This window comes from Lithobates pipiens, unplaced genomic scaffold (genome assembly GCF_037356315.1).
Source record: "Lithobates pipiens isolate NorthernLeopardFrog02 unplaced genomic scaffold, aLitPip1_a1.2 Scaffold_1, whole genome shotgun sequence".
Lineage (NCBI taxonomy): Eukaryota > Metazoa > Chordata > Amphibia > Anura > Ranidae > Lithobates > Lithobates pipiens.
Genome location: NW_027507685.1, coordinates 568289 through 591450, shown reverse-complemented (window position 1 = coordinate 591450; position 23162 = coordinate 568289). Strand labels below are relative to the sequence as shown.

The 23162-nt window shown below is 42.2% G+C and overlaps 1 protein-coding gene across 1 annotated transcript; it reads right to left on the bottom strand.

The window, feature by feature from the left end:
* Nucleotides 1-304: 304 nt before the first annotated feature.
* LOC143987965 (taste receptor type 2 member 40-like) lies at nucleotides 305-21917 on the bottom strand. The gene is made up of 4 exons (XM_077487180.1): nucleotides 21832-21917; nucleotides 18669-18966; nucleotides 5998-6277; nucleotides 305-2427 (listed from the first exon to the last, which is right to left on the bottom strand). Exons 2-4 carry the CDS (start codon nucleotides 18905-18907, stop codon nucleotides 1402-1404), a joined length of 1545 nt encoding a protein of 514 aa, XP_077343306.1. The 5' UTR covers nucleotides 18908-18966; nucleotides 21832-21917; the 3' UTR covers nucleotides 305-1401.
* Nucleotides 21918-23162: the final 1245 nt, after the last annotated feature.

The following is a 23162-nucleotide window of genomic DNA, read 5'->3' as shown; positions in this document are numbered from 1 at the left end:
AGCCGAAAGCCGGAAGTGACTGCCTGTCTAAGAGTGACAATGCTCCCGCCCGTAGAATCACAGTGATTTTACGGGCGGAAGCTAGTCGGCGTTCTGCTGTGCGCCGCAAGGCGGGTTTTTAACCCGCAAATGAAGCGCCATGAATGCAATCTTGTGATTGCATGGACGTGGCGCTTCTCATAGTGCACTGTGACCGGCGCCACAGTACACTATGTTAAATTGTTAAATGACATTTTTTTTTTTTTTTTAAATGTCTTAAAGGGCCCGTTTTTTTTTTTTACTTTTTTTTTTTTTTACACCTAGGGAGAGGGGGGGCGGCGCCCGGGCGCCCCCTATGGGCGGGCCGCCACTGGCTATAATCTTGACATGAATAATTGGTATTTGCACAAAGCATCATATCAAAGACTAATGAGGATCTTACCAGCATATTTAAATAGCACAGACAATTGTACACATCACTTTACAGATATAATATACATTCACATCAGCCCCTGCCCTCAAAGAGCTTACAATCTAAGATTTCGAAGGCAGACCATATATTATAAAAAAAAATTCCATCTCTACTGAACTTCAGTCCATGTATGGCCAGCTTTACTGACATTCATTCATTCATACACATACTAGCCAATTAACCTATCAGCAGGTCTTTAGAGTGTGGGAGGAGATCAGAGTACCCAGAGGAAACCCATACATGAACATACAAACTCTGTGCAGTTAGTTTAGTGGTTGGGTTTCAAACTGATAACCCTAGTGCTGTAGGCAGAAATGATAACTGCTAGGCAGAAGTGCCAACCACTTAAGGCCTGTACACCCGATGCGAAAATCAGAAGTAAAATTTCATCGGATGAACATTCTGGCGATTTTCGGATCATTAGTATGGTGCTTTCGACAGCCGATTCAGTTGTTTTGGCAGACAAAAGATCGATGAGCAGACTATAAAAAAAAATTGAATGTGAACTCAACGTCTGATTTTCGTTTAATTAGCATGGTTTTTGTATGAAAAAAATAGTAAGCGGAAGACTACGCATGCTCAGAAATGAAAGAATACATACAAAACTATCCAACACATTACATCATTTCTAAAGTTGTATTCTGTCACACGAGAAATTTCGTATGGTGAGTAACCTCTTCACTTTCGACATGAGACTAGCATGCAACAAAAAATGGACTTTCGGTTATCCGAAAATCTGATTGTGTGCACGAGGCCTTAGACACTGTGCTGCTCTCTTGATTATAATTTTAATGTCCATAGTTTAGTGGAGGTATGTAGGACTGAAAACATAATTTTCCCTGACAATGTATGGTAGTGTAAGAAGAAAGACAGCACAGTTTCTTCTATGTAGTATGATTTTCACATTCCAATGGAAAGACTATTACTGAGAAGACATTATAATTGCCCTGTCAGCTTATTGCTTGTATGTCCCCAGTTGGAGGCATTTTCCTTTTCCTTGACCCCAAAAATGTTAACAATGCACTTTTAAGTTTTGGACTTCCAAGAATCAAAATGATTGACTGTACTGGGGAGTAGGCATAGATAACTAGCAAACAGACAGAAAACCAAATACTGTTAACATCAAAAACGGCCATGATTAGCAATATCTGAGAAATGTAAAAACTAATGTAAAGAATAAGAAGAGAGCTGACAGTGCGTGCTGCAGATACGCTGGCTTCAACACTCTGTACACTCATGCCTCCAGCGTTCCTACTGAGATGTTTTGCATGGACACAGAGGGACTTGATTATCAAGATATTGGCAAAAGCCACCAGGATAAGAGGTATGCAGCAACCTATAATACTGGTGACCAGCAAGTACTGAAGACTCATTTGTGGTATTCCGTATTGCACGGTTGCGTTGTCAGTGAGATTACCATACAATTGAACCAAATATTCATCCTTCTTGATATTCCAAGCTACTGGGACACTGATAATGAGTGACAGCAGTACAGAGGAGAACAGCATCCAGGGGACCACATCAGAGATGCTTTGCTTCAGGCGCATGAAGAATGTTTGTTCAAATGTAACAAGCATCACATAGTAGAAGCCACAGAGACAGAAGGTAAACCAGAAGCTGGAGAAGATTGTGAAAAGAAGAAGGACAGAGAAGATGGCATAAACATTGTCAGAGAAGTAGACATTACTCCATAGGTAGAGAACAGAGTCATTAGCTGCCATGCTAAACTGATAGGCAATATTGAAAAGGCCCAGGGTAAAAAGGATTAGTTCTCTTGGGTTAATGTTCCTACCTTTAGCCCTGTCCATTCCATGAGCTACAATAATAAATGAATTGGTGAAAAATCCAATCACAGTGCTAATCCCTAAGGCACTAAGTGAGAGAATAACAAATGGGGGCAACATCGTGTTTTCAACTCTGCTTGGTTTTTCAGTTTTCCATTTTCGTAGCTGTACTTCTCTGGCAGTTGGAAATACCTGGTAGACAATTGTTGGAGACATTAAGATTGAAGACCAAGAAGATTTGAGTTTGAATATACATTGTAAAAATTCTTGTTACAACACAAAAATAGAGGTAGCTGCTCTGTCATTTGATGCCTTCAAATTCAATGCATGCAGTAACTATTAGCCCTTGTACACACGGTCGGAGATTCTGACGGAATGTGTCCTATCGGACCGTTTTGTCTGATATTCCGACTGTGTGTGGTCTGCATTGGACTGTTTCCATCGGAATATCCGACGGACCAAGTTTTCCAAATTGCCGGTAAAATTTTCCGACAAAATGCTCCGATCGGACATACTCCGATCATGTGTAGCCTACTCCGACGGACAAAGTGCCACGCATGCTCAGATCAAATTCCTAGACCAAAGCTATTGGCTACTAGCCTGAACGTAGTCCCGTCGTAACGAAATAACCTCATCACGTTATGTGCAATTGGATTTTCCGACAATTTAGTCCGGCCGTGTGTATGCAACATCACTTCCGGACCTCTTACGGAATTAATCCGTCGGAATTACCCCAACGGATTTGGTTTCGGACTCTCCGACCGTGTGTACAAGGGCTTATTGCTACAAAAATCTTATGAATTTTTTAAAAAAATGTATTGTTTTTTTCTTTTTAAGACTGCACCTCTATAAATCCAGCCATACATGGATTGAAACTGGGTCAGCTCAGCATGGGCTAGACGAATGTTAATCCATGTATGGGCAGGCTGGTTATACATAAGTCGATCGATCAATCAACTTGTGTACAACCAGCCTGTTGGGTTTATCCAGAATGATCAGTGCCACCTGCTATATATTATTGTTATCATTATACAGGATTTATATAGCGCCAACAGTTTATGCAGTTCTTTACAATATAAAAATAAATAAAAAAAAGACAGTACAGTTACAGTACAAAAGAGCTGGTTGAATGAAAAAAAAATGTAAAGCATCTTAGGTCCCAGTAAACATCTGTAATCTCCCATATCCAAATGCGGATTGATATACTAAGGGCAAATAGGCTTTTCACTTTGCAGGGGAACAGCCAATTTGCTCCCCACAGCTTAATGAGCTGAATGAAGTGAAGCTGACTTTTATCACCCTATAACATGCAAACAAAAATGCTTTTTTTTGCATGTGATTGGATATTTATTGCAAAGTTAAACTTCAACACATTTCCTAGGCTGGGGAAAATTTCCTTGCTAAGTACAACTTCTATTGCAAAGTGAACAGCTGATTTGCCTTTAGTAAATCAAACCCTAGTCTTTGAAGGGTGGGGATGACTGAGGTGTGATAATTGGGTATATTAGTACTGACATGGGTTCAAGAAATTCAGTCAAATTAAAGTTTGGAGTTTAAATAAATAAATAAACATTTAGACTCACCTCTATGCTGCAGCATCTGTGTGATGCTGCAGCTGTCCCATGTCAGCTCTAAGACTGAGAACTGAGTGATCACGTGACTGCTGATCGCTCAGTTCTTGGTCTGCTCGGAATGGCAATAAGTGACTGTCAGTTACCGCTCTCCACTCTGCCCCTGCAGTGCTCACTGGAGTTCCGGGCAGGATAGGAGGCGGGCACAGATTACTCCATCTCTCAGCCACACACTGAGAGGTGGAGCCAGATGTCAATCAGGAAGCTGGGTGGATCCTGACAAAATGGTTGGAATCTTTCCAGAGCCTGAAGCTGCTCTGCCATGTTAGCTGACAGCGGGCTTTAGCCAACTGTTGGCTGATACTGGGTCACAGGAGAGCAAAAGTAAGTGCACTCATGTGACCCACAAGAGAAGTATGGCTAAAAAAGCATTGGCAATACTTCTGTTTAAAAGATTTTATTGTATAAAAAATATTTTAGTTTATTAGTTAGCATCTGTGTTACGGTTTCAAGGTAAAAACATCAGATTTAAGGACCCACACACTCTTGGGCTTTAACTTTTGCATTTTAAGGTACATTTGCACATGTGCCATTGATTTTAATGGTGCTAGTTCACATATTTGCAATGTGTTGACATGTATTGATTAACCAATAAAAGTGTTTTTTGTTTTTTTTCATCCAGTAGATTTGTCACTGGATGGAGACTACTGGATACATGTTTTTTTCCCCATCTAATAGTAAGACCCCTTTCACACTGGGGACGTTTTGCAGGCGCTATAGCGTTAAAAATAGCGCCTGCAAACCACCCTAAAACAGCGTGAGGGCTTTTACACTGGAGAGGTGCGCTGGCAGGGCGTCAGAAAAAGTCCTGCCAACAGCTTCTTTGGAGTGGTAAAGGAGCGGTGAACTCACCGCTCCTCCACCGCTCCTACCCATTGAAAACAATGGGGCAGCATCGCTATACCAATGGAAAAACGCAGCTGTGGTGGCATTTTGTGTGCGGATTTAACCCCTTTTCAGCCACTAGCGGGGGGGTTTAAACCCCCCCGCTAGCGGCCGAATAGTGCCGCTAAAAGGATGGTAAAGTGGGGCTAAAAATAGCGGCACTTTACCTCTGATGCCCTAGGCGGCACAGTGTGAAAGGGCTCTAAGTAATAGCAAATTAACCGCTTAAGAACCGCCTCCTGCACATATACGTCAGCAGAATGGCACAGCTGGGCACAAGCACATAAGTGCCCAGCTGTGGGTCAGGAGCGCGCTGCCGGCGGGTCCTGAGCTCCTGAGCTCCGTGGTCGCTGGTGTCCCGCGATCGGGTCACAGAGCTGAAGATTGAGGAGAGGTAAGTGTAAAAAAACCTCTCCCCGTGCTTCCTACTGAGCCTGTCACTGATCGTCTGTTCCCTGTTATAGGGAAAGACGATCAATGACGTCAGACGCCAAGCCACGCCCCCTACAGTTAAAAAAAAAACACACACACACTTAACCCCTCCTCGCCCCCTAGTGGTTAACTCCTTCACTGCCAGTGTCATTTACACAGGAATAAGTGCATTTAAATAGCACTGATTGCTGTATAAATGACAATGGTCCCAAAAATGTGTCAAAAATGTCCGATGTGTCCGCCATAATGTCGCAGTCACAATAAAAATCGCTGATCGCCGCCATTACTAGTAAAAAATAAAAATAAAAATGCTATAAAACTATCCCCTATTTTGTAAACGCTATAACTTTTGCGCAAACCAATCAATAATCGCTAATTGTGATATTTTTTTGCAAAAATATGTAGAAGAATACGTCGGCCTAAACTGAGGAAAAAAAATGTTATAACAAAAAGTAAAAAATATTGCTTTTTTTTTTTCAAAATTGTCGCTCTATTTTTGTTTATAGCGCAAAAAATAAAAACCGCAGAGGGGATCAACCACCAAAAGAAAGCTCTATTTGTGGGAAAAAAAGGTCGCCAATTTTTTTTGGGAGCCACGTCGCGCGACCGCATAATTGTCAGTTAAAGCGACGCAGTGCCGAATCGCAAAAGGGGGCCTGGTCCTTTGGCTGCAAATTGGTCTGGGGCTTAAGTGGTTAAGGTATACATGCAGCCTGGAGCATAGTTTGTAGCATAATGCTTATGTAATATTTCATTCTAATGTAAAAGATTAGCTAACAGTATAGACTGTAGTGCATTAAACGTAATTACTCACCTGCTTGTATGTGTAAATAAAAATCACAATTGCAAGTATACCATGTGAGTTTGTAATCAGATGATCTGGAAGCAAACTTAAATGACAATGTTCATAGCTTAGTTTAGCTGCTTCTGATTCCAGGAATTCTCCCAATAAAGCTTTCAGAACGCCATGTGGTAAGAGGATCTGGACAGCAAATGACGCGTGTGAGCTCAGAAATGCTTGGACATTGATGACCAATAGTAGATCACTGCTTCCAAGTGTGAAATACAATGAGATCTTATAGAAGCACCATGACCTGTAATTACATAAAGGAAGTAAAGAAGGAATGTGTGATATTTTTCTATATTTGCTAATTAATTCCTATTGTATTATTACCATAAAACATAAATATGTGTCTAATATAAAAACAAAACATATCTAAGTCCATTGCACTAATTACCCATAACAGGTAATTAATAACATAATGTTTTAGTAATATAGTGGCCAGGTATACCCCCCCTCCCCGAACCTATAAATACTTTAGCCTCAGCGCAGATAAAATGTGAGGATTATAGGTATAGCGTTCTGCAGTTTGCACAGCATAATTGTTAGGACAAATTGGTATCCAAATTGTTATGCCAATACACTATCAAATATATTCCTTATTATCATGTGTGATACTGTAATTGAGTACTGTATATGTAAGGGTGGATATAGAAGCATGATAACAGGATAATATACTAAGAAATAGCTCTATCTTAAAAAAAAGATATATATATATATATATATATATATATATTGAAAAAAATAATATATATATATATATATATATATATATATATATATATATATATATATATATATATATATATATATATATAGCGTTGGCATGCTTTTATATATACATAAATACATTTTATGGATGGCATATGCTTGCATTTTTAATGCAATATGCTTATGTTTGAACTTTTAAATAATTTCAAACAATAATTTGAACCATCGCAGGGATGGTCAATGTTTGCACCCCAGATGTTTTGGAACTACCTTTGCCATGATGCACAACTACACTGCAGAGTGAATGAGCATCATGGGCAATGGAGTTCCAAAACATCTGGGGTGCCAATGTTCACCATCACTGAACTATTGAGATATAAATGGGCTTACAGTATGTAGTACTTTGACATTGTTGGTTTGTTATATTTGGGGTGTTGGTACACAACAGAAGCTTGAAACATTATTGCCATATTAATTTACTTTTTTTTTTCTTTTTATTTTTAAGCAGACTTTGCCATACAAAGGCAAATTTAAAAGTTTTTTTGCTAAAAGAAAGACAAAAATGATTTACTTTGATCTAGCTTCTGAACTTTCTGGGAAGCACGAGTGATATTATGGTGCCTCGTCACAGCCTCTTGGGGTAGGGTGGCCAAGCCTCTAGAAGCACCAGGAGGCCAATGTGAACCAGCACAGAAGCTTAAAGTGGAGCTCCACCCAAAAGGGGAAGCTCTGCTTGTTCACACCCCCCTCTACTGCCACATTTGCCACTTTTTGGGGGAAGTGGGTACCTGATTTTGGCAGATACCCGCTTCCACTTCCTAGTAGGATCACCGCATGGCCTCTCCTTCTCCCCCCCGGGGCATTCTGGGACCTGTGTGTCCCTTTAGAAGATGGAGGAACCATTCAGAAAACACAGCTAACCTTGCGCGTGCGCAATAGGAAACCGGTTGTGAAGCCTGAAGGCTGCAACCAAAGCCAATGGGTGAACTGGCTTGGGGTGCCGACATCTCAGGATCCCTGGACAGGTAAGTGTCCTTATATTAAAAGTTAGCAGCCACAGTATTTGTAGTTGTGGACTTATATTTTTTTTTCCCCAGACTGGAACTCTGCTTTAAAGTTTCCTTTGGAAGGGACATTTGACAGGGTGATTTACTGAGATTGTGGGAGAGAGGGGCAGAGCTTTGTCACCCCATAACATGAAATACTCAAACAAGGCCCCTTATATTAGTATCAGCAGCTGTTATTTCCATGAAAGACAGCAGCTAAAATAAAATGAGGCTTACCGAATGATATTATTATGTTCAAGCTCATATAAGATTTTAGTGGTTGTGTGCAGTCTGTCAAGCACTGCCTTTGTCTGCCACATCTCAATGCACCCTTTGGAAGAAATAATCATGCATAGCTCCCAACTGTCCCTGATTTAGAGGGACTGTCCCTGATTTCGAGGGACTGTCCCTGATTTGGAGCAATGTCCCTCATTCCTCCTCATTTGTCCCTCATTTTGGTCTGATCTATATAGCTGTAGATAAAATGTACTTTTTATCTATCCAGTGCTAAACATCCATTATTCCATGGATATGATTACTTGTAAGCTTTTAAGTTACAGCTTTACTCTCCCTGCCTGTGTTTGTATGGTAGACTTATGGGTACAATTAAAAATAAAATAAGAACAAGTTTAAAAAAGAAAATCTGTAATGAATTTTAACAAAAATGATGGTGGGTAGAAATATGTTTTAATTTAAAGCTAAACTCCAGCTTTTGTTACACTTGACAACAGGGATAGGCAACCTCGGCCCTCCAGCTGTTTTGAAACTGCAAGTCCCTTAAGACATTGCAAGATCCTGACAATCACAGGCATGACTCCTAGAGGTAGAGGCATGATGGGATTCATAGTTTCAATGCAGCTGGGTTGCCTACCCCTGCTTTACAAGCAGGCCCAAAGATGTCCCTCACTAACATGTGAAGCTGCTGTATAAACTGTATGTAGCTAAGGCTATATACAGAAATCATGTCATGTACCTGGGTCTCATTTAACCGGGATGCTCCTGGTTCCAGAGCTGCAGTCTTACCTGTTATGCCACTGGGGGGCTCTGGAGTTGTTCTAATGTTCTACCAGCTTGATGCGTTGCCTTAGACTCACTAGCCCCATCTGCTGCCTGCTGCCACAATGTACAATCAAGCAGCCAATAAATAGCAGCACTTCCTGTTACTCGTTTGTGGGGAAAAGTTCCCTGGGTGTATTGATAGCTCTGTGATTCTGATTACTGTGTATGGACTTCTGCCCCAATTCTTAAACACTCTAGCCTGCTGATTTTGTACGTCACTGCCAGCTCATATATGATATATATGACCTCTGCCTGCCTGACCACTCTCTGGATTTCGATTGTGTACCGCTTTGCCTGATATGTTGCCGACCTGACCTGCCTAACTAAATTTTTGCCTGAATCCTCAGCACACAAGCTCCACTTCAGACATTATCTACCACAGGTACCTTACATTATAAACTGTCCACAATGGCAGTGGACCCTGCTGAGATTGTTAAGGTGGTTTTGCATCAGGAACAATTGATCGGAGCTCATGAACAGCATCTTTCTTCTATGGACGCTAAACTAGATGAACTTTGTGCCACACTTAAGTCTTGTTTGCCTGGTTCCTCTGCACCTCTGCATTAGCACTTTCGATTTTTCATGTTTGTGTTCCATAGACTTTAACGGTGTTCACTTGTTCGTACAAATTTTTTGCCTGTTCGCATGTTCTGGTGCAAACCGAATCGGGGGGGGGGGGGGGGGGGGATGGGGGGTGGTGTTCGGCTCATCCCTACTGAGGACTACAGAGATATTTTAAACATTTGCAATTTGTATGTCAGCAACAACCCTGGGACTTTCAGCATTTCTTCTGCCAAAGTGACTTTTGTAATTTCATTGTTAAAGTGGATGGAAAGCCCTGGCATGGGTCTCTCCTTACCTGGAACGCAATGATCCTGCTGCAAGATGCTGATAGATTTCTGGCTTCTCTCCAGATTGTATTTGGCAAGCTAGATAGAGCTTCTGCAGCTAAGTGCTTACTTTTGGACATTCAGCAAGGTACCAGGAGTGTGGCACAGTATGATATTGAGTTCCTTAGCCTGGCTGCTGAGATTAATTGGGACTCAATGGCATTACGTGCAGCTTTCTGTAAAGGTCTTACAGATCGCATTAAGGATGAATTGGTTTATAAGGATTCCAAAGAAGACCTTGAAAAATGAATGTGCTCATCTGGATGTCCAGTATCATGAGAGGTGCCAGGAGAGACTTAGAACACGCAAGCTTTCTAGGCCATTTTACCGTTTGGCTCCTCACCTCCAAGCACCACCTCAACCTGAACCTGAACCTGAAATTTCAGTTGAGTCCAAGACACCCGTGGAACCCATAGAAGTCAGCCATCTCCGCCTAACAGAGTCAGAGAAACAAAGGAGGCATGCTTCGTGCCTATGCTTGTACTGTGGACTAGGGATGGGCTTTATGTTCGGGTCAAACATGAGTTCGACTCGATCATTCGCTGTTCGCCCGTTCGCCGAATAGCGAACAATTTGGGGTGTTCGTGACAAATTCGAAAGCTGAGGAACACCCTTTAAAAGTCTATGAGAGAAATCAAAAGTGCTAATTTTAAAGGTTAATATGCAAGTTATTGTCATAAAAAGTGTTTGGGGACCTGGGTCCTGCCCCAGGGGACATGTATCAATGCAAAAAAAAGTTTTAAAAAAGGGATGTTTTTTTCGGGAGCAGTGATTTTAATAATTCTTAAAGTGAAACAATAAAAGTATATATTCATTTAAATATTCATTTAAATTTCGTTCCTGGGGGGTGTCTATAGTATGCCTGTAAAGTGGCGCATGTTTCCCATGTTTAGAACAGTCTGACAGCAAAATTAAATTTTTAAAGGAAAAAAAATAATTTAAAACTATTTGCGGCTATAATGAATTGCCGGTCCTGGCAAATACACATAAAAGTTCATTGATAAAAACGGCATGGGATTCCCCCACAGGGAAATTCCATACCGGGCCCTTCAGGTCTGGTATGGATTTTAAGGGGAACCCCGTGACAAAATTTTAAAAAATGGCGTGGGAGTCCCCCAAAAATCCATACCAGACCCTTATCCGATCACGCAACCTGGCAGGCCAAAGGCAAAGAGAGCGTCCCCCTCCTGAACCATACCAGGCCACATGCCCTCAACATTGTGAGGATGCTTTGGGGTAGCCCGCAAAGCACCTTGCCCCCATGTTGATGGGGAGAAGGGCCTCATCCCCACAACCCTTGCCCGGTGGTTGTGGGGGTCTGCGGGTGGAGGGCTTATCAGAATCTGGAAGTCCCCTTTAACAAGGGGACCCCCAGATCCTGGCCCCCCATGTGAATTGGTAATGGGGTACAAATGTACCCCTACCATTTCACAAAAAAAGTTAAAAAAATGTTAAAAAAGACAATAGACGTTTTTTGACAATTCCTTTATTAATGTCTTCTTCTTTCTCCGCTTCTTCTTCCATCTTCTTCTGGTCTTCCTTTGGTGTTCTTCTTCTTCCTCCCTCTTGTTCTTCCCCCACCTCTTCTTCTATTTTACTCCGCTTCTTCCTCTTTTCTTCTAGTCTGGCATCTTCCTCCGGCTTCTTCTTCTTCACTGCGTCCTCTGGACGATCCGCCTCAATGGGAGTCTCCAGCTGTGTGTCGCTTCTGTTCAGGTGGCAGTTCTTATATAATGGAGGGCGTGGCCATCCGGTGACCCCACCCCCTCTGACGCATGGGGACTTCCTTATGGCTTTTCCCGTGTTGTCAGAGGGATACGGTCACTCGTTCACGAACACATTTTTTGCCTGTTCGCATATTCTGGTGCGAACCAAAGGGGGGGGGGGCAGCCAATCCCTACTGTGGACTTAAAGGACATTTGTTATCTGTCTACCCTTCCTTTCCAGTAAAAGGCAGGAGTACTTCCTCCATGACCAAGATTACTGTACCCGCAATCTTTCATTTAGCATCTAAGCTTCTCCTGTGAGGCCTTTGTGGATTCTGGAGCTGCTGGCATATTCCTGGATTACACTTTTGCTAAGGAAAATAACATCCCATTTGTTCCCAAATCTAGACCCCTTAGCATCACCACCATGAAGGGACAATGGTTGGGAGATGGCCTTGTAAAGTTTGAGACTACAACAATCACCCTTCAGATAGGCACACTCCACAAAGAGGATTTTGTCCTGTCTCTTATTGATTCTCTACTTCTGCCTGTTATCTTTGGTTACCCATGGCTACAACAACACAACCCTTCTTTTGATTGGGTAAATGGAGAACTAACCTCTTGGGGGCCTTCCTGTTATCTGAACTGTTTGTCTCGACCCACCCGACTTTCTGCTTGACTGCTGGCTTCTGTGGCCATCCCTCCTACCTTGCCTCGTGAATACCATGGGTTTGCAGATGTATATTGCAAGCAAAATGCAGAGGCTTTACCTCCACATTATTCCTTTGACTGCGCATAAATTTTGTTTCCTGGAGCACCTCTTCCCAAAGGAAGGACCAATCCCCTGTCACTGCCCTGTCACTGCCTGAACAAAAGTCCATAGAGGAATACGTCAAAGACAACTTGGAGAGAGGTTTTATCCAACCTGCTTCTTTTCCAGTAGGGGCAGGTTTTTTCTTTGTTGAAAAGAACGATGGGGGTCTTTGACCATGCATAGACTATCGGGGGTGAAATCAGATCACCGTAAAATACTCCTATCCTTTGCCTCTTATTCTATGTCCTTAAGGGAGCTGTTATCTCCACTAAGCTGGACCTCCAAGGGGCTTATAATCTGATTTGAATTAGAGAGGGAGATGAGTGGAAGACAGCATTCAACACCCGCAATGGACACTGTTCTCAGGGCCCACTAACAGGCCAGGTTTGCAAGATAACTGAAATACATCACAGGTGATATCATTTGTTGCAATAGTCTAGCCTGCATCTCCCCAAGGTAATACATAAAACTTTTCCTGTTAGTGAGGACAGGGTTAATGAACACTGGGTTATGCCATTTGTACTCTGTAACACCCCTGCTGTCTTCCAACCTTTCATGAATGACATTTTTCATGATTTCAGCAACAGTTTTGTGATTATCTACTTGGACGACATTTTAACCATTTCCAAGATTCACCCAGAGCACATCTCACATGTAAAACAAATATTACAGAAACTGAAAGAAAACCACCTTTACGCAAAGATTGATAAATTAAATTCATCAAAACCACATACCTTTCCTGGGATACATCATAAGTGCTGTCAGCTTCCATATGGACCCACACAAACTTTCTGCTGTCTTGCTATGGCCCCAACCGACCACTTTGAGGGGGCTCCAAAGCTTTCTAGGGTTTGCGAATTACTACAGGCGCTTCATCAAAGGGTTTGCCTCCATTGCTGACCCCTTATTGCTATGACTAGGAAAGGTACAAATTGCACAAATTGCACAAAGTACATTCCTCAGAAGCAGAATCAACTTTCCAACAATTAAAAGGCATGTTCACCAAGGCTACCGTTTTTCAGCATCCAAAACCTGATCTCCAGTACATAGTGGACGTTGATTCCTCTTAGTTAGGAGCAGGTGCCGTGCTGTCCCAGAGGCAAACTAAGTCTGGTAGAATCCATCCAGTGGTGTTTTTCTCTAGAAAGTTTTCTCCAGCGGAGATGAATTATGATGTTGTGAATTGAGAACTACTGGCTATCAAATTGGCATTGTCTGAATGGCGACATCTTCTGGAAGGGGCTCCCAAGCCTTTTTCTATCCTAACTGACCATAAAAACCTGCTGTATCTTCAGACTTGAATTCACATCACGCTTGATGGGCTCTGTTTATCTCTCATTTCATTTTTTTCTCTTTCTTATGTCCCTGGAAATAAGAACAAGACACCTGATGCTCTTTCCAGACAGGTCGCTTCTTCTGAAGAAGATCAACCCGAACCGAGCAGTATATAATTCCACCTTGCAAAATTGTCACACAGATCTCTACGGCTCTTTTCCAATAGTTACATGAAACCCAGAATCATGCTTCTCAAGGCTTGAAGATACCACCAGATTGCCTGTTCATAGTCCCCAGCCTCAGAAAAGTGTTATCTGGTCATCCTGGTGTCGCCATCACTCTTAAGACCTTGCAGCGTCATGTTTGGTGGCCTCACATGAAAAGAGATGTTACTGACTATATGGCTGCCTGTCCAACTTGTGCTGATAATAAACTACCTTGCACATTGCCTATTGGACTGTTACAACAACTTCCTGCACCTTGTCAGCCTTGAACCCATTTGACTATGGACTTCATTACAGAGTTACCCAAATCCGATGACATGACTGCTATATGGGTCATTGTGGATCGCTTATCCAAAATGTCTCAAAATGGATTACCTACAGTGGAAGCACTGTCTACCCTCTTCCTTTCCCATATTGTGAAACATCATGGCATACCTACCAATATCATCTCAGACCACAGATCCCAGTTTGTTTCCCGATTCTGGAGAGCATTTTGTAAGAAACTGGGAGTAAAGCTCTTACTCTCTACCATCACCCACAAACAGATGGTCAAACCGAACACCTGAATCAGACCCTTGAAACCTATCTTCGACATTATTTCAACTTGTTACACTCCAATTGGTCTGAGTATTTTTATCTTTAGCTGAATTCGCCATTAACTCCCGTTGGCACAGTGCTCTTCATACCATGCCATTCTTTGCAGCCCTAGGCTATCACCCTAAGCCCCTGTACACACGGTCGGAGATTTCGACAACCAAATCCGTCGGATTTTGTCCGTCGGATTTTGTCCGTCGGATCTTGTCCGAAACTGTTGCATACACACGGTCGGACTAAGTTGTTGAAAAATCCGATCATTCAGAACGTGATGATGTAATTTTGTTACGATGGGACTACGTTCAGGCTAGTAGCCAATAGCTTTGATGTAGGAATTTGATCTGAGCATGCGTGGCACTTGGTCCGATAAAAATTCTCTACACATGATCGGAGTATGTCCGATCGAACCAGTTGGTCAGGAAATATTTCCAACAAGTTGGAAAATTGGGTCAGACGGATATTCTGACGGAATCAGTCCGATGCATACCACACACAGTCGGATTATCCGACAACACGGTCCGATAGGACACATTCCGATGGATTCTCCGACCGTGTGTACAAGGGCTAAGACTTTTCCCCTACTTCAACCTTCTTCCAGTGTACCAGCAGTAGATCAGCAGTTGAAAAATATTCTGCTACACTGGAAAAAGTTTTTCTTATTGCTACAGAAGTCAGCAGGCAAACATGCAATTTTCTCCAACAAACGAAGGTGCCATATACCTCCATATGTGGTGGGGGGCAGAGTTTGGCTGTCTACTAAAATATGTGAGACTGAAATAACCCTCTACCAATTTGGGTCCTCGATTCATTGGTCTTTACAGAATAATTGCTTGAGTCAGGCCAGTCTCCTACAGGTTTAAATTGTCGTACTCTCTCTGGATACATCCTGTGTTCCATGTTTCTCTCCTCAAAAAAGCAATTTTCAATAATTTCTCCGGACTCAACAGCTACCTCCTCTTGTTCTTGTTGATGGACAACATGAGTTTGAAGTCTCTAAGATTCTTGATTCTAGAAGGTGGGGTTGTGGCCTACAGTATCTGGTTCATTGGAAAGGATATCCCATCACAGGAGGTTCCTGGGTTCCTGCCAAAGATTTGCATGCCCCTGCTCTTATTTGAGACTTCTATGCCCCCTTTCCCGCTAGGCCTCTGGAGGGATCCACTGGGGAGGGAACCCTGTCATGTTCCTGGTTCCACACCTGCAGCCTTACCTGCTGTTCCACGCGGGTAGTTGTTTCAATGTCCTCCCAGCTTGATGCATTGCCTTGGACTCACTAGCCCCACCTGCTGCCAGCTGCGGACAATGTACAATTAAGCAGCCCAAAAATAGCAGCACTCCCTGTTACTCAGTGCCTGTTTGTGTGGACTAGCTCCCTGGGTGTATTGATAGCACTGTGACTTCTGCCTGAATTCTTGACCACTCTCTAGCCTGCTGATTTTGTACTTCACCGCCAGCTCGTATATGACCTCTGCCTGCCTGACCACTGTCTGGATTTCAATCGTGTACCTCTTTGCCTGATCTGTTGCCAACCTGGCCTGCCTAAGTTTTCACCTGAATCCTCAGCACACAAGCTCCACTTCGGACACTACCTACCACAGGTACCTTACACTGCAGGACTGTGTTCCAGGTGTGAGCCAGGACCTTCCTGTCTGAAACTCGGAAAACACAATGGAGTCTGCCTGGTGGCACTCAGCCATTCAAAGCAATGCATTCTAGCAATAAATACAAGCTTCCTCTGATTAGCTGAGTCAGACAGGTGGGCTGATGATGTCACAACTTCTGACTTAGCTGATCAGAGGAAGCTTTGTATCCATTTTAGAATACATTGCTTTCTATGAATGGCTGAGCACTGCTTAGGCAGACACAATTGTGTTCTTGGTATGAGACAGGAAGGTTTTGGCTCGCACCTGGAACACTGTGCGGTATGCTGTATGTAACCTCACCTACATAAAGTTTATACAGCACAACCAGCTGCCTCACATGTTAGTGAGGGACATAGTATGTAAAGTGTAACAAAAGCTGGAGTTCAGGTTTCAACAAAGCAAACGTGTCAACCTAGGGCTGTCTTTAATATTGATTGGACCCTGGCTAAAACTTTTCTCCCCCCCCCCCCCCATGCAGTTTTGCTCTCCACCTGCTCTGATACATACAATAAATAGCAGCTAGACTCAAAATCAATTTACTGAATCAGATCAGGCAACTATTGTGATTGGTTGCCAGAGGTTACAGTGTATCATTACTGCTCACTGACTGGTTGCTAGAGCTTACAGCACACATTATGGCTCACTGATTAGTTGCTAGAGGTTACAGCACACGATTTCTGCTTGTTGATTGGTTGCTAGCGATTACTGTGGATATGACCTCAGGGGGGCATGATATCCGCTATTTACATATGAATGTCACCGCTATTTACATATGAATGTCGATAATTTACATGTAAACACAGGGTCTGCAGGTGAGTCATCTTTACACAACAATAGGGCAGAGCTGGGCAGCATTAGTTGCAGCACTTCACACGGAGATATTGGGACACAGACTAAAGGATAGGACTAAAACCTCAAGGGATGAGGGAATAGCTGGCAAGTATGAGGAAGCTGCTTTGGGCCCCACAACAATGACAGGGCCCAGGGCAGCTGCCCCTTTTGCTCTGCCTTAAAAACAGCCCTGTGTCAACCACATAGCCACTATGTTAATCTTTTTCTGTTACATGTACAGTATCTCACAAGTACACCCCTCACATTTTTGTAAATATTTTATTATATCTTTTCATGTGATAACACTGAGGAAATGACACTTTGCTACAATGTAAAGTAGTGAGTGTACAGCTTGTATGACAGTTTAAATTGCTGTCCCCTCAAAATAACTCAACACACAGCCTTTAATGTCTAAAATGCTGGCAACAAAAGTGGTGTACACCCCTAAGTGAAAATGTCCAAATTTGGGCCCAATTAATCATTTTCCCTTCCTGGTAGCATGTGACTCGTTAGTGTTACAAGGTCTTAGGTGTGAATGGGGAGCAGGTGTGTTAAATTTGGTGTTATCGCTCTCTCATATTGGTCACTGGAAGTTCAACATGGCACCTCAAGGCAAAAAACTCTCTCAGGATCTGAAAAAAATAATTGTTGCTCTACATAAAGATGGCATAGGCTATAAGAAGATTGCCAAGACCCTGAAATTGAGCTGCAGCACAGTGGCCAAGACCATATAGCGGTTTAACAGCACAGGTTCAAATCAGAACAGGCCTCACCAAAGAAGTTGAGTGCACATGCTCAGCATCATATCCAGAGGTTGTCTTTGGTAAATAGACGTATAGTGCTGCCAGAATTGCTGCAGAGGTTGAGGGGGGGTCAGCCTGTCAATAAGACCATACGTCGCACGCTGCGTCAAAATGGTCTGCATGGGGCTGCATGAGTGCTGCCGGCATTGGAGAGCTACAGTTTATTGAGGGAACCATGAATGCCAACATGTACTGTGACATACTGAAGCAGAGCATGATCCCCTCCCTTCGGAGAGTGGGCCGCAGGGCAGTATTCCAACATAACGACCCCAAACACACCTACAAGTCGACACTGTCTTGCTAAAGAAGCTGAGGTTGAAGGTGATGGACTGGCCAAGCATGTCTCCATACCTAAACCCTATTGAGCATCTGTGGGGCATCCTCAAAAAGAAAGTGGAGGAGAGCAAGGTCTCTAACATCCACCAGCTCCATGATGTCGTCATGGAGGAGTGAAAGAGGACTCCAGTGGCAACCTGTGAAGCTCTGGTGAACTCCATGCCCAAGAGGGTTAAGGCAGTACTGGAAAATAATGGCGGCCTCACAAAATATTGACACTTTGGGCCCAATTTGGACATTTTCACAGGGGTATACTGACTTTTGTTGCCAGCGTTTTAGACAATAATGGTTGTGTGTTGAGTTATTTTGAGAGGACAGTAAATTGACACTGTTATACAAGCTGTACACTCACTACTTGTAGCTGTAGCAAAATGTCATTTCTTCAGTGTTGTCACATAAAAAGATCTAATAAAATATTTACAAAAAAATGTGAGGGATGTACTCACTTTTGTGAGAGATACTGTTCATTATACCTTTTGCTGTCTCTGAACAAGAGCATATTCCAGCAATGGTTGTTCACTATAAAATTTGTTTTATATCATTCCTCGGTACAACAGTTAAAAAAGACTAAGGAACCAAATAACAAATGTGATGTACAGCATATTATTAGAAGCTCCGCCTAATATAATTATTTGATGCACAATATATTACATTACAAATAATAATGAACGTGTCTTTGGTGCAGACAGAAAAAAATGTTTTATAGACTTACTTTTTGTAAGAAATCTCTAATGCTTTATATTTGGTTGTATAGATACATTGATATCCAGGTCTTGTAAAGAGTGAAAATATCTCCTTGGTTTTATAGTTGTCTTTATTTCTGGATAAAATAGACTTTGATTGGTATATTGTTGTTGCGAATGAAAGTATTACATACACCGATAGCAGTGTATAGCAAACCCACAATCCATAGAACTTGTTAACTGGGCCGTGGGAGTAAGATAATGTCATGTCGTTCCACACATGAAATCAAGGAGTACACCCAGGTGATGAGAGGAGCAAACAGGTCGCTACAAGACAAACAGTAGGATGTTGCAGTGTTAGACTCAGTATTCGGAGCTCATCGGTAGTAAGACAGGTAGCCTATAGTGCATGAGGACAAATACTTTACATTTTGCATGTACTGACATTATATTGCACCATAGCTTCATCCACCTTTTTCACCTAAATACATACAGTAATTCTTCTTGTATTTATAGACTGAGTTCATTTTTGGAGCATGGAAGTGTCTGACTGCATGTCAACCAAGCAATAGGGTACTAAGTAGCTAAGACATAACAATATATAATAGAATATTAAGTCAGCTGGGGCTGTTGGTAACAGTATTAGCTTCTCGCCATGTCTGTTATTGGTAGACTTATATAACTAGTCACGACTGAAAGAAAAAAAATTCTCTTTATTGTAACCATGGTAAGAGTAATCGATTTGTAGACGACATATTACAAAGTCCTCATTTTCTTTTCCTGTAAACTGGCTTGTTACCTTCCTGACATTTGCCTGAAGTTTAGTGTACAATATAATAATAAACTGCAAACATAATTATAGCAAAGGCAGAAATTGTCTCTCATTTTAAAGGAGTTGTAAAGGCAGAAGGTTTTTTTATCGTAATGCATTCTATGTATTACGATAAAAAAACCTTCTGTGTGTAGCAGCCTCCCCAGCACCCCCCCCCCCCAATTACCTGAGCCCCATCTCTCTCCATTGATGTCCACGAGTGTGTCTAAGTCATCCAGGACACTCCTGATTGGCTGAGACACACATTGGCTCCCAAAGGCTGTCAATCAAAACCAGTCAGCCAATCAGGGGAGAGAGGGGACAGGGCCTGGTTAGGGCTCTGTGTCTGAATGAATACACAGAGCTGTGACTTGGCTCGGATGCCCCCATAGAGAGCTGCTGGCTGAGGGGGCACTCAAAAGGAGGGAGGGGCCAGGAGCAGCAAAGAGGGAGCCGAGAAGAGGAGGATCTGGGCTGCTCTGTGCAAAACTAACTGCGCAGAGGAGGTAAGTATAACATGATTTTTTTATACAAGACTTTACAATCACTTTAAAGTAGCAAGGGCATTGCAATGGATGTTCTTAGTAACCCCAAAATAGTAGCTATAAGGATCTGCAATAAAATTTAATGAAAATCCTTGCAATGCATATAAATAACATTTGGATGGTTGTTATTTTGAACAAAATTGGAATTTCCATTTATGTGCTTTATCCGTAGTACTATTGAAAAATATTACTTACTATGGAGAGGGCCTCAAACTAGCAGGAGATAAATGCACGTTAGAAAGTATTATTTGACAGAAAGAGTAGTGGATACATGAAACACTAGAAGCTCTGCCTAATATAATTACAATTTCAGCAGACATAAAGGGGTTTGATTTACTAAAGACAAATAGCTCGCTTTGCAAAGGAATTTGCCCTAGAGCATAGTGAATGAAATGAAGCTCTGCTGACTTCCATCATCCAATCTTGTGAAGCTCTGCTGACTTCCATCATCCAATCACGTGTAAGCAAAAATGCTGTTTTTATTTTTTTCCTGTCATGGGCATTCTTTGCAAAGTGAAACTTCACCACAATTACTAAGCTCCGCAGGAAAATTACTTTGCAAAGTACAACTTCTCTTGCAAAGTGAACAGCCCATATCTCTTTAGTAAATTAATCCCAAAGAGTCAATTACCTTGCTTGGTATAAACATAGTTCTATCCTCAAAGACAACAAAAAAGGCAACCTGGATGAAACTTTTGTTCTTTTTCTGCCATCAATCTTTCTTTGCTGGAAACATTACTAAATACACCGCAACTAGGCATATACTGTACACATCCCGCTAAAATGCAGAGATGAATGCAAACTAAAATTACCCCAACATTTCATATTCCTGATATGTGTCTGTTGTACCATGTATTGTGTTATAAAAGTAACCTGTTGTCTTTCTTTCTTTGTGTGAAATATCCGGTGATCCTACCAGTTTCCCTGCTTTCTTAATTCAAACAGACCACACTAGGCATGACAGTACATCCTTCTCAGCATGGTCAGTTTTTTTGGCTGTCCTCCAATGGTCTTGTGTTGACACGCCACAGCCATTTACTGGTAAGATCAGTGTTCTGCTACTTTTTCTCTATCCCCACCTCTCTAAGCCCCTTATGCAACTAAGAAATGAGATTATGTGATCATTCACAAAAAAGGTATTTATACAGTTTTTTTTACAGTGTGTGTGTGTGTAATTATATAAATGTTTTGCTGTTTATTGCAATTTTAAACTGAGTGAATTGTTTTACAAGATAAGGGTTCACATATACTTTAAGTAAACCATTCTGCAGTATTTTCATGTTGTGGGTGTATTAGTGTTGGATCCCCGTAGAGCCTACACTAAAAGGCTCTGAGGTGATGGTGCCAAAATGGATCCATGTAAGGATATGTGCTGTCATCTTATAGGGGGTTATTTACGAAAGGCAAATCCGCTTTGCACTAAAAGTGCACTTTCAAGTGCAGTCACTGTAGATCTGAGGGGGACATGCAAGGAAAAAGAGCTTCCCCTCAGATCTACAGTGACTGCACTTCCAAATGCACTTGTAGTGCAAAGTGGATTTGCTTTGCTTTTAGTAAATAACCCCCATTGCGTCAGTTTTTTTAATGTGGTTATCCTAGAAAGATATATATATATATATATATATATATATATATATATATATATATATATATATAATGCAATTAATTAAATTCCTAAACAACTGTCCTCAGATGATAATGGCCATCTTTTATTGTGTATACTACAATAATATACCAAAACATCCAGTTAGATTCTAGTATGTGCAACATATCACCTAGAATTCTTTATCTTCCAGGGTTTGGGATAAGTGTTGTACAGACATAATACTGCCTTACCCTGAGCTGAGTTAGTAAGTTATCTGCAGAGTAAACTCCAAAGAATAATCATCTGCAGAGTGCCAAGGTTGGCCTTCACTTCAGCATGGCACAGAGGTGTCTTAAATGTTGCTCACTTACCTATTTTAATCAGCTGGATCATGTCACCCCTGTAATTAAAAGGGAAGCTAGAGGTGTATATCATAAGCAATATAATTATTACTTCAGCATCCCCAGTGTGCAGACAAATGTATGGTATTGGAAATAACAGGTTTTTATGTCAGCAGTTTATTCTACAGGGAACCCAGAGAGGTCAGTGAATTACCTCTGGGCACTGTGGACCAATTTAATATTTATATGTTTATAACTCAGCAAAATTTGTTACTTTAAGCAGTAAAATTCCCTGTTCAGATGAGTCAGTCAATTGTTTCCTATTAGAAGTAATTACTAGTATAAGAACAGCTGCACTATCTCTCTGCATATACAGTGGGGAGGGAAAGTATTCAGACCCCCTTAAATTTTTCAGTTTTTGTTATATTGCAGCCATTTGCTAAAATCATTTAAGTTAATTTTTTTCCTCATTAATGTACACCCCATGTTGACAGAAAAACACAGAATTGTTGACATTTTTGCAGATTTATAAACAGCTTCATGTTCGCCCTATAGCCAAAAGACGGCTACAGAGCGGACGCTATCTGCCGGGAGGCCGTCCCTGGATGTCCTCCTGTTTACTTCCGCAATGCGCGCCGCCACAGGTGCGCATCAGGGAAGTTTTGTGTTTGCCGTGTCCCCCGGAGACAGGCAATCACAGATCGATGTAAACGGCCAATCAAAGCGGCCGTTTACAGCGCGATCGTAGCTGCCAATGGGAGACGATCTCAAATGTAAACATATGAGATCATCTCTCATTGCCCTGTCTCTCCCTCCTCACACAGAGACAGCGTGTGAGGAGAGAGAGGATCTGTGAGTGTTACAGTGTTACAGTTTATAAAATCTGTCATTCCCAGTGCCATCTGTCAGCCCCAGTGCCATCTGTCAGCCCCAGTGCCATCTGCCAGTGCCATCTGCCAGTGCCAGTGCCATCTGCCAGTGCCATCTGCCAGCCCCAGTGACATCTGCCAGCCCCATCTGCCAGAGCAATTAGCCAGAGCAAATAGCCAGCGCAATCTGCCAGTGACATCTGCCAGTGACATCTGCCAGCGCCATCTGCCAGTGCTATCTGCCAGTGCCGTCTGCCAGCGACATCTGCCAGCGCCATCTACCAGCGCCATCTGTCAGTGCCAGTGCCATCTGCCAGTGCCATCTGCCAGTGCCATCTGCCAGCCCCAGTGCCATCTGCCAGAGCAATCTGC